The sequence below is a fragment of the Cervus elaphus genome, chromosome 10, assembly GCF_910594005.1.
Source record: "Cervus elaphus chromosome 10, mCerEla1.1, whole genome shotgun sequence".
Classification (NCBI taxonomy): domain Eukaryota; kingdom Metazoa; phylum Chordata; class Mammalia; order Artiodactyla; family Cervidae; genus Cervus; species Cervus elaphus.
In genome coordinates, this window is record NC_057824.1 from 46,485,269 (window position 1) to 46,497,850 (window position 12,582).

The 12,582-nt window shown below is 43.8% G+C and overlaps 1 protein-coding gene across 7 annotated transcripts in view; it reads right to left on the reverse strand.

Annotated features, from left to right (window-relative positions):
• Positions 1-3,035: 3,035 nt before the first annotated feature.
• The window catches only part of GTF2I (general transcription factor IIi), an 81,586-nt gene continuing 72,039 nt past the window's right edge, over positions 3,036-12,582 (reverse strand). For 6 of the 7 annotated variants that reach the window (XM_043914931.1, XM_043914933.1, XM_043914929.1 and 3 more), the window contains 9 exons: positions 11,053-11,111; positions 10,601-10,681; positions 10,093-10,176; positions 9,545-9,728; positions 8,004-8,032; positions 6,273-6,314; positions 5,447-5,488; positions 4,901-4,976; positions 3,036-4,182 (listed from right to left, as the gene is read on the reverse strand). In XM_043914931.1, the coding sequence (XP_043770866.1) occupies positions 4,918-4,976; positions 5,447-5,488; positions 6,273-6,314; positions 8,004-8,032; positions 9,545-9,728; positions 10,093-10,176; positions 10,601-10,681; positions 11,053-11,111 (580 nt within the window). In that variant the 3' untranslated portion in view covers positions 3,036-4,182; positions 4,901-4,917. The remainder of the gene's footprint in view (positions 4,183-4,900; positions 4,977-5,446; positions 5,489-6,272; positions 6,315-8,003; positions 8,033-9,544; positions 9,729-10,092; positions 10,177-10,600; positions 10,682-11,052; positions 11,112-12,582) is intronic. The other variant, XM_043914930.1, reaches the window with a different exon arrangement.

The following is a 12,582-nucleotide window of genomic DNA, read 5'->3' on the forward strand; positions in this document are numbered from 1 at the left end:
AGTGGGGACAGTTCTCACTAGGTGCCCCCAGGCCCTGACCAGCACATGGTCTTCGGAAAGGATCACAGTCACTTTCCAGGTGAGGAACGATGGGCATCAACAGGCATCCTGGGGTCACGCGGGAAGTCAGTGCTACAGAAGGCCCACCACCCACCTATCCTGGCTTGAGAAACTTGGGCAGGAAACACTGTTACACATGGGTGTTGTATCACAGCATGTCTTCAGTGCTACTTTTCCTGACAACTTCCTCAAAATAAAACCACAAGGCAAGAGGGGGTTGAAGGGTGGGATGGGGCAGGAGGGAGCTGACACGCGAAACCTTTGTTGATCGGGGTTGGGGAGCTGGGAAGACAAGCAGCTTGGCTGTTTTTCATTCAGTTCGCAGGGATTTGAAGCCCGGGAGCTGCAGCAGCCAGGTTTAGCCACTGATTTGTCAGCCGGCCCCCATAACCTGAGGGACTTGGGACTTCAACAACCTGCTTTCACTATCTGCCCTTTCAGCCAAAGCTGGCAGTCATGAGAAGTTAACCGCCCCTCAGTACACGTGGGACTAAAACAGAACCCAAACCACAGGGGCTGGAGAGCAATTCTGTGGGGGCGTCTAGCCAGAAACCTGCACAGCCCCATCTGTGCTCATCTGACTGGACTCAGGGCTGAGCAGAACGGGGACCCGAGCAGAACAAGGGGCCAGAGTTCACCTCAGTTCCCCCCATCCTTTCCCCTCGTCCCGATCACAGTGAAACTGAGGCATCCGTGGAGAACACCACACCTTTCAAAATACACACGCGTGGCTTCTTCCACTTAGGAGGGAAGGTGTCCAGAGGAGCGCTGTGCTGTGTGACAATCACGGTTCACTAATGGCTAAACCCACCAGCAGCTTGAGCTGATTCGGGTGGGGCTTGGGGTGTGGACACTGGAAGGGGCTGGTCTCTCAATCATCCTCTCCAATGGACCTTTTCGGTCCCTGGTGGGGAGAAAAAAAAAAATGGCAGAAATGTTGCTGGAAGGATGCTCAGAGAGATAACCTGCTTGCAAGCAGGACTGGCGGCCTGCTGGAGTAGACAGCTCTGTCCTGGGAACACTGGGCACCGTAGACCCAAGCCCAGTCCACGCTGCGGCCTCAGAGGGAAGACTGTGGCCACGGCTGGATTCTTGGTCTCCCTCCTCTTCTCTCAAGTCCCAAGGTGACCTGGGCACATGATATGAATGCACTTCAGCTATCATAGACGATTTAGACCAATGAAAAGATAAAACATCTCTTGGGATGTGCTAACTGCTCAACAGGGTAAGCTTATGTGCACTGCACAGTCTGAGTGGCGGTAGGTGGATAAATGTGAAGATTTCTCTCGGAGGTGCCAGCGGCCCCGCCTGCAGCAGCCCTGCCACCTGCCCCGGGGCAGAAGCTGACCCAGAAACAGAGCTTGGCTCTCCCTGCCACCCAAGGCCCAGAGCCGGGCAAGAGGCTGTAAGCAGTCAGCCCAATTTCACCATCAGGGTCTAACAATCCTACAATGGTACATGCTTCCTTGGTTTTACTGTTGGAAACTTACTCAAGATCACAGCTGTCCAGAAGCATGGCTTGGAGCTGGTCACAAAGCCTATGTCCCTGGTCATTCTGCTATTTTTCCTGATAAAATAATGTTGAAGCATCAGCCATCACAGGATCAGGACATCGTTTCAGAAACACAGGGTGCATTAGAATTACTGACAGGACCTATGTGAACTGTAGCTTGTTTTTCAGTCTGGTCCTCCAGGAAAGACCTTGGTGGGGCGAGTTTTACACCCCTTGCTCTCTGAAGAATCATGCTTTGTCAACTGTCTCATTTATGAAGGCAAAACCTATTTGCTAACATGTGCGGCGGAAGGCTTGCTCCTTAAGACGGTTCCTGGGCTCCACATGAGCAAGCCGGGGTGACCCCAGCCATTTTTAAACAAGCCTGTGGTGCTGAAACTAGGGCTCATCTGACCCCTGTAAGTGAGGAGGCAATGTGCCAAGGCAGTCACCTTGCCAGGAGAGGCTGTCCTGAGAGCCCCCCGACTGTGGGTGAGCAGAGTGAACGGGGGTGAGTGAAAACCTCTGGGAGACACAGTGAGTTAACAAAACAACTTCTTCCACCTCCACACTCTCTGCTCACAGACACAGCTTCAACTGAGATTCAACATTTCTTAAAGCAACCTGTAAGCTGTTCAGAGGTAGGATGGGACCAGACCACATCTTTATACCTAAGTTAGGAGGAGGAGGATGCCACACTGATTCTGAGCTGTGGTCTACAATGCAGAGACTCATGTGCTCATTTTTAGCTATGAGAAACTTAAAAAATCCCCAAACATATGTGTATGCATAGATACAGAATTTTCATACTAGGGATATATATATATATATAAGTATATATATATACTTATACTGAGTAGGAAAGTACATCTCCTTCCAAGTCTGTGCTCCCACAAAATTTCTGTTAAAAGGGTTATGTGTACAAGCGTAACTCCTTTTACAAAGCAGCCTCTGGATGACCATGAATCCCCAGTGACTGGGGTGGGAAGTGTGGTGGCGGCAGCGAGATGGGGCACACCTTGCCAGAAGACCTGAGAGGAACCCCGAGGCTCCACTGGAGCAGCTGTCTCCTCGGGGTGGTCGGCTGCTACATTTATCAACAAATCGGATTGGCTTTCCCTGGAAGTGTGGCTTTCCCACACTGGGAAGGGTCACGGAGAGGCAGAAGGTGATGCAGAGAGAATAGGAAAGACCTGGAGCCAGTGCTTTACGTGGGAGGGGCTCACGCACCGGATGGCGCCATCCTGGGAGGGACTGACCTCAAACATTGCATGCAGTTGGCAGGTCACGGACAAAAAGGTGGGGGCTCCAGCCCCAGCTCAGACCAGAGGCACAGTGGTCTCAGATTCACCCCCGGCAGGGGTGTCCTAACGAGGCACGGAGCCTCTGGACAGCGGCGACCTGACCTCACCTCACAATCCGCCTACCGCCGAGCCACCCCAGGTTTCCCAACAGTCACGAAAACACTTTAGAAAGAAATGAGTTAGTGTGTGAAAGGCATGGATGGATTTTATTTATTACCCTATATCTACAATTTAATTTGAGGTAAAATATAAGCAACACATAAAAATGCCTATTTCTGCTACCATGTAATATAATTCTCCATTGTGAATATTGTGATAAAGCTAATGAAAACTCTATGCCATCACATACTCTAGCTTTTCGTATAGCTGGTATTTTACATCTCTTACTGTTGGTGAAATCTCAACACTTGTAAGATTCTCCTACAAATGGCGCAGAATGTCAGAGGGTGCCTGGTCAGCTGACTGACCCTTCACCACCCACACTGGGGCCTCAGCGTCACTGGTTCAACCGCAGAGTAATGAAGGCAACGAAACGCCCCCCGCCCCCTGAGTTCTGAGCCGAGCTGGGGCAGTGTTCCAAGGAATTCCACGCCACGACTGGGCACACGGCAGTGAGGCTCGCCCCAACACTCATCCCTGACCTCAAACTTCGGGTACGCCATGCATTTTATTTGGATGAAAAGTAAATGCGGATGGAAGAGGTTCTCTGTATTCCATCTATAAGTCACACGCTGAGATTACCGACCTCTTACTTGGCTGTTAGCTGATCCTGATGGTTTTGTTTTAATGATGATAAAAAACATATGAACCATGATAGAGAGCTTAGGAAAAGGTTTAGTCAAATATACAGATACTAATTGTTCACTCAGTCATTAAGGAGAGCCGTGAACAAAAGGATCATTTAAATGATTTTCTCCAATAGAAAAACTAAAGAGCTTGAACTATATCACAGGGGTTTTCTTCACTGCCGAAGCTGAGATGTTCCAGTAGGAGATATCTTCACTTGATTGGAAAACAAACACCATCGCTGAAGGCTCTGCTGAATACGTAAAGAAGCTGATGAGCTCCACCCCTGTCATTTTCCCTGTCGTTTTTCCAGCACTGCTGTAAAATCCTTATAATACATTCCCAAGGAAACCAGCCATTCCAAATCTACAGTCACTCTGCTCTTTAATTCAATTCACAGAACTGCTGAAAAAGTAGACATTTCTATCTAAAAGTAGAAAAAAAGGTTTGTATAGAAGGTATTTCTGTTATACAAGTATATTACACAGCCTGGGGCAGTAACAGGTCCGAAAAGCTCTTCTCACCCACTGATACTTTAAGCTAAAACAGGAGAGAAAACAGACAAGCGAGAAAACAGGTTAATCTGGTTATAGGAATTTATGATTTTCACTAATATCACAACTTAATTACCACTTCAGTCCAGGGACTGGAGGTACACGGCCCATTCCACGACCAAAAAAGTCTCCGTATAAAAAAACTACAGCTGCAGGTGAGAGGTAACTGTACCCTCTAACTATCATGAAACAGTCAATGCTGGGGCTGAGTGAGGTTCCGCACGACATGAACACCAAGTTTCACTGATTCCTGGTCTAGGAATGCCCCTCCTGGAAAGGTTTAAGATGTTTGGAATGACTGGATCAGGCCGAATCATATGCATGATACACAATGGATTGTGTAGCTCGGCCAGACTCTGCAAATACTGTTACTGTGATTAGGGGAGAGTCAGTCTGGTGACGCTGACTCAAAGTGCATCCAATGGCAAGGACAGAATTAACCTACAGATCAAAAACAAAACACTTTCTTTTGGAGGCAAAGTGCTTTAACATCTTCGCCTGATAGACATACGCTGATCCAAGGAAAATCTCTATGCCTGAGCCTTCTAGCTCAGACCACCCAGCATGCTTACACCTGGTCCTCAGGTGCCCCGAAGGTGGGGCCACTGTTTATGGCCGAAGCAGGGAAAACACTTCAGCTTACGAATATGCAGGAAGGTCCACCTAGACACTACACGCTGTCCTGGACACAGAAGCTGATTTACCCTAGGAGGGAAGAGTTCTACCACGTAGGGTCTGGCTCTTGCTTGATTTGGGAGTTTCCATCAGTCTCCTTTATTTCTATTAAGAAAAACAAAAGGGAACCGATTAACTGCACTATGAATGCAGATCTGCTTGATTATACATCTACTCATACCAAACTATTCATTACAACTCGATAGGATATTAAAAATGGTAGCAACTAGAGACTCTTCTCCAGCAGTTAAGTTCTAAATTGTGTTCCTTAGATTTTCAAAGTCACAAGCGCCTTATTAATTATGCATGTAAAGGACCCACACTAGCTGAATCTAGGTTATAAAGCAGGCATTCAACTATTTCAGAATTCATTAAGAGTCATTTGGGGAAAATGGAAGAAAAGAACCCATAAGTCATCTCTAAATACAATGCTTCTGGGCATAAACTACAAACCCACTTCACCCAGAAACCAAGGAACAAAACCACCACGTGGTTCCAAGTAAAGCGCTTCAAAACTACAATTAACCCTTTGTCTTTGGCACTTCAATTTTTGACAACCAGGCTACCCTTTTTACCTTCGGTTGCAGGAACCTCCAACTGGGTTGGCTCGGCTGATTCTGAAGAGAAACACATGAAGATTTTATTAAAACGCTGATCAAAAGTTGCCTTCAGTTATGTAAAAAGCCTAGTGGGAGAAAGCTCTCTAGACATACACAAAGCCCCCATCTAGGATGAAACAACAGCCACAGATGTGGGAACTAAAAACACAGTTACTCGACCGGACGGTCAGAAATCTGCTTTTCTGAAACCTGCTATCTCACACAATCAAAATCTGAAATAACAATCTTAACACAGGTCCAGCAGGGAAGTAGGAGGTTCTTTATGTCTTTTTCCCCGTCCTTCTGCGGGATCCCTTTTAATAAAAGTCTTTCATTACTTTCAGTGAATCACGCAGCAGGCCTAAACAAACACTTGCTTCTAAGGAATTTTTAAAACTACAACACGTGCATTTTCATCCAACAGTCTGGCTTACAGCAACCATTAGAAATGAAGGGCATAAGGCACCAAGTTAAAAGACACTTTCTCGTCACACAACCACACTCAACGCCACTGGTCTCAGGTTCCTGAGCTTGAGCTTGACGTGGGGAGGTGGAGCCAATGCCATGCGGTCCAGTTCTCAGTGAGGACCGACGGTGTGAGCCTGCCTAGGCTTTCAGACAGAGGAGTCAAAGAGACCAAGTCTGCATGTGCTCGCGTGTGTGCACACATGTGGACACGTGTGCTGTGGAATTAACTTTACTTAGAGTTAGGTACACATTAGCACGTGAGGCCACAAAATTGATGTGATCTGGTTTACTGCATAAGCAGGAATATTTCCATGTTTTACCCTGCTTCATTTACCTTGGATCACTGGGCCTTCCGACTCATTCTGATCAACCAACTCTGAAAAGAAAGCAGATTCATTTAAGCAATAATGATACACTGCTAAATTTGAAAAGCATTTTTGCATACATTCTCTAACCTGATGCTCCAACTCTGCTAGAAGAGGCACTATTTTCCTTATGAGAAGGAGGGAACAAAGATTAAAAGTTGCGGTAGATACCATCCAAGTAACTAACTCACAGTAATTACCATAAAATTCTGTGAAATATTACCACCAAAGGAAAAGAACAAAAGTGAACACTTTAAACATATGGTAAAGGGGTAAGGAGGCATAAAATACATGTCTTTTGAAATTAAAAGTTACATAGAAGAGGGATGAATTGCAATCAAAAGTTTTCCAAAAAACAATACAAAACAAAAACCCCACACTTTATCATGGGGTTGGTCATTTAAAGATCCCTGAAGTTAATTAAAGCTGAATGCCAAAGATGACTGAAAAATCTATGAAGCAAGATTTCTTTTCATTCATTATTGACATCCCCAGATACTGACACACTTGGCCAAGATAGAGTACAATAAAAACAGAATCTATTAAAAAAGAACTAGTGGCTGGGGGAAATAGCAAATAAATACATTTTAGGATAAAATGAAACTCAAAACTGGGAGGCAGAAGAGATAAGACCAAATCCGTGACGCTAAAGGCAAGACAGCCAAAGAAGGCATTGAGAGCGTGAAGCCCGACCGCGCGGCGGGAACAGGCACAACAGCCGCGTGGCTCAGCTCAGGCGGGGAACCAACAGCTCACAGGGCTCAGCTGCGCAGCGGTCACTGAAAACTCCTCAACACCTTCCCAACAAATACAGAACAGAACGCTCAACACAGATGGACGTTAAAGAGTTGAAAGAATACCAGCTGGAAAAACTTCTGAAATGCTAATGGTGTATCAGTTAAGGATGACTGTCACTTTGGAAAATTTTTAACAAGAAAGGTAACAGAAGAACATAAAACATACTAGCATAATTGTTTCACACACACAAAAAACCCAACAACAACACACACACACAAAAACCTGTTTAAAATGAGAGGAATATTGGGGAACTGGAAGAACACTTACACTTATTTGTGCAAGATTATCAGAGAGCCCAATGACTGCCAGACACAATGCCTCAATATTAACAGAAGCCGCTAAATCACGTTAGAAGACTCGCTTTTTCTAGCCCGGTAATCAGAAAATAATAGTAAAAGTACTAACAGTAAAAACAGGAATAAATGTAGATTGTGCTTACTGAACACATACTATAGATCAGGAGTTAACAAACTTCATCACAAAGAGGCAATGAGTAAATATTTTAGGCTTTGCAGGTTGCTCTGTTTTAATTTCTCAAGTCTGACATAAGCAAATGGGCCCAGCAGTGTTGCATTAGAACTTTATATTTACACAGTAAGGACCTTGCTAGTCCCTGTCTTAGAGGCTTGACATACAACATGTCATTTAAAATGCTCTAGAACTGCCAAAAAGGTGCAAGTGTCGTTACTATTTTATTACACGATTTTAAAAAGCGAAGCAACTTGCCCAATATCACATCCAGAACTTTCTGGACCGGTGCTTTATACTGAGGGCTAAAACAACAACTTTGAATGCTTACTGCTGGATTACACCTGTAGGTGTACATGCAGACCTGCATAAGCCCACCCCCTTTTCTCACATCCCAGAAAAGAAAAAAAAAAAAGACATCCAGAAATACTCACGGTTATTAATCACAAGTCCTGGAAATGGTCTAAAGAGAGAAACAGATGGTACAAGTGTTTTTTTTATTCTACAAGCATTTACATGTATATTTTTATTCAACTAACATTTAGCCCATGTTACTTATGTGCTAGAAAGACAAAAGCTGTCCACTACCATTTAATCTTCTACTTTTAAACCTACAAACAGATAAGTAACGATTAGGGCACATTATTAGAAAATGCTACAGGAAAGACAATAGGGGAAAAAATAGGACTAAAGTAAAGGGAAATAGAGTAATTTTAGTAAAATGACAAAAGGCTTTGGGAGGGTAATATATTAGCTATTTCTGAGTGTCGGTCCTAAGCAGACAGTGGGAATTGGACAGTGAATGGGTATATTTAACCACAGCTAAGTTCTGGGGAGATGGAGAGTGAAGGGAAAGGAGAGGGAGGGACGAACGGACAAAGCAGCATGGATATATACACGACCACGTGTAAACTAGACAACCCGTGGGAACTGGCTGTATGACGCAGGGAGCCCAGACAGGGGCTCTGGGACAACCTAGAGGGTGGGATTGGGGGGTAGAGGGGGGACGTGGGAGGGGACACATGTATACCTATGGCTGAGTCATGCTGATGTATGGCAGAAACCAATACCATATTGTAAAGCAACTATCCTTCAATTAAAAACGAATACATTAAAAAAAAAAAACACAACTATGTTTTCCACACACACACACAAATAAATAAATAATAGGAAATTAGAGTAATTTTAGTGAAATGAGAAGAAGCTTTGCGAGGATAATACATTAACTATTTCGGAGTGTTGGTCCTAAGCAGACAGTGGGAATTGACAATGAATGGGTATACTCAGTAACAGAGAAGTTTGGGGGAGGTGGAAAAGAAGCGTGAAGGGCCCTGGGAACTTCTACTCAGGTGATGGCAAAGAGGATGTGTGTAGCACTTAGTGACAAGCACATGTCAACGAACGGAATCCTCACGGTGCCGTGAGTGTGCAGGTGTAGCAACCATTCCTACTCTGTGGATAAGCAGCTCACACTCGCAAAGAGAACAACTACCATCTCACTGGACAGACAAGGAAACAGAAGTGACTTAGCACTGGATCCTTGTCTGACCTGAAGCCTGGGAAGAGATGCCTCAGGCAGGGGCTGGCAACAGTTTCCTGTAAAGGGCCAGACATAAATATTCCCAGACCACACTGCCTCTGTTCCAGCTACTTAATTTTATCACTACAATATGAAGGCAGCCACAGACAATATGTAAACAAGCAGGAGTGACTGGGTTTTAACAATACAAAAAAATAAAAACACATGGCGGGCTGGAGCTGGTCCACAGGTCATGGTGTGCTAACAACACCCTGCCTTAAAATCCAGAGAATTAAGAGTCAGCACAAGGACAAAAGAATCTCACAGTAACTAAAGGACTGTATTAGTTCATTTCATTGCACAGTAAACTTACTACAGAGGACCACATTTTGGAAGATGACTCGGCCTCAGTGATCTGCAGGTTCATTCTTATGACCAAGCAAGTCACTCACGTACCTAATGACTGTGAATTTAATGAACTCAGCAGAATCTAAGATCCTTCTCATGGAGCTGATTTCCAGATAGCTGGGGGCTTTGAATGACACTCCGGGGGGCATGCCATCAACCACCACACAGCCAGGGTTAATTGTGATTTTCCTGTAGGGAACCTTCACGGGGAAACCCATCCCAATGGCTTCACCTATAGTGAGACAAATGGCATAAAAGCAGAGAGTCCACCTTAGTGAAGGTTTACAGAAGCACAGATGACAACTACCTGAACATAGTTCAGTTTTAAGATCTGAGTCAAAGTTTCCTGGCTTACTGCAAGTTGTACTACGCAAATGCCTGCATCCATGCTCAGTCATGTCTGACTCTTTGCAACCCTATGGACTGTAAAAGCCACCAGGCTCCTCTGTTCATGGGATTTCCCAGGCAAGAATATTGACGTGGGTGGCCATTTCCACCTCCAGGGATCTTCCCAACCCAGAGATGGAACCTGCGTTTCCTGATTGGCAGGCAGATGCTGAGACACCTGGAAAGCCATACGCAAATGTAAAACTTACCAAATTTTCGACTGAAGAGGTCATTAACTTGCTCTCTTAGCTGTCGAGCTTTTTCAACTTTTGACAGTCTTTCATTATCATCGTCTAAAAAGGTTAAGAGAAAGCTGTAACTTAACAATGCCATTTTAATACCAGATACATTTTTAGGTGCTTTATGTAATTTCATGTTTTGGGAATGTTTAAAAAAAATCAATCAAGATTGAAATGATTTAACCAAACAGTTTAATAATAGTACTAAACTGAAAAAGCAACAACATCATTCCAGCTATAAAGAGTTTTGCTTGCTGTTTCATACAAATTTTTTAAACACACTAGCATCTGGATGGCCTACAGGTTTTAGCTCATGTTGAATCTAACAATTGCCAAGCACTGTTTATAGAGATAAACCGACATAGTGATGTATTTGGTTACAAATTTCTGCAGGGGCTAGGGGGACAACAGACAATGTGCAGTATATTCAATCTCCATGAAGCCCTAACAAGCTATAATTAAGGCAGAGCGATCATACCTGGAATTGTCACCTGAATGATGTTAAGGTCTTCAACCCCTGATGCAGTAGTATTAACATTGGGTGATGAATTGATTTTTCCTGAAAACGGAAACTTCAGATTAAAATATATACAAAATGTAATTAGATCTTCCCTAATGCTTACAATACAGACTAAAAAAGACCGTTTTTTAAGCCAACTTTGTTCCTCATGACATGTTTTCTTGTTCTATGACATTGGGCTTCCTGAAAGATGCTTTTCATTTTTTGTCTTCCTCATGCTGCTTTGTAGAGCACCAGACATGTAGAGATCCTAAAGTTATTAAAAAACTTAAAACTTGTAAACCAGATACAACCCCGACTTTGAATGGACTTTCCAGGTTTTATTTCAACAGCTACTCTTGCAATAATTTTTAAAACTACTGCTGCAAAGTAAATGCCTGATAAAGTGTTTTCTGTAGCAAAATGCTTACTTGGAGGGCTCTTAGATGAGGAGGTGCTCTCCTTAATTGCAGTCTCAAACATTTCTGGCCTAAAAATAAGAGAAAAAGCATGTGTGTTAGTATTCCAATAGTAAAACATTAAAAATTAAACAGGCAAGATACTGAAAAAGCTAGTAACTTTCTATACATACACATTAATCTTAGCAGGAACAGAAATAACATGGATATCTAAAGGAAAACACACAAAAAGACTAACTGTAATTGTGATTTTAACATCCACCAAGCCCTATTTAGTTTAAATAGCTTCTTCCTATGGTTTCAATATATCCTGGAAAGATGCAATGCTAGACTTCAGAAGGAAACACTAGAGCTCTGCATGCAGGCAGCATGGAAATATAAAGACAGGCTGTGAAAAGTCAAACACCCAAGAGTCTTCTCTCTCTTGGGTCGTCCCTGGAGGTACTGGTTAAGACTTCAATAACAGGCTTCCAATACAAGGAACGCAGGTTTGATCCCTGGGTGAGGAACTAAGATCCCACATGCCTCAGTTCAGTTCAGTCCCTCAATCGTGTCCGACTCTTTGCGACCCCATAAACCACAGCACGCCAGGCCTCCCTGTCCATCACCAACTCCCGGAGTCCACCCAAACCCATGTCCATAGAGTCGGTGATACCATCCAACCATCTCATCCTCTGTCGTCCCCTCCTCCTCCTGCCCTCAATCTTTCCCAGAATCAGGGTCTCTTCCAATGATTCAGCTCTTCGCATCAGGTGGCCAAAGTATTGGAGCTTCAGCTTCAACATCAGTCCTTCCAATGAACACCCAGGACTGATCTCCTTTAGGATGGACTGGTTGGATCTCTTTGCAGTCCAAGGGACTCTCAAGAGTCTTCTCCAACACCACAGTTCAAAAGTATCAATTCTTCGGCACTCAGCCTTCTTTGTAGTCCAATACTCACATCCATACATGACTACTAGAAAAACCATAGCCTTGACTAGATGGACCTTTGTTGTCAGAGTAATGTCTCTGCTTCTTTTTAATACGCTGTCTAGGTTGGTCATAATTTTCCTTCGAAGGAGTAAGCATCTTTTAATTTCATGGCTGCAATCACCATCTGCAGTGATTTTGGAGCCCAGAAAAATAAAGTCAGCCACTGTTTCCCCATCTATTTGCCATGAAGAGATGAGACCGGATGCCATGATCTTATGGCAAGGCCAAAAAGTAAAAATTAAACATTCAGTCTCTCTGAGGAAGCAGAGGCAGGGTCTTAGCCTCTAGAGACCCAGCTGGAAGTACAGAGGGTGGCCATTAATAAATAAATAAATCCTAAAATTCCTTTCAACTAATTTTGAACAATTGCTGGACACTGATACATATTTTATTAACTCCAGTTACTTTCATCTACTTCAGCTGTGCTGGTATAATTCACAGATCCCAAGCAAAAAGAAGAGAGATTTAAACTATTCTGTAAACTGGAGAAATAAAAAGGCTTTAGAACACTGAACCTCCACTTAACAATTCCAGCCGTATCAACCAGTAAAAACATAAGGAGACTTCGAA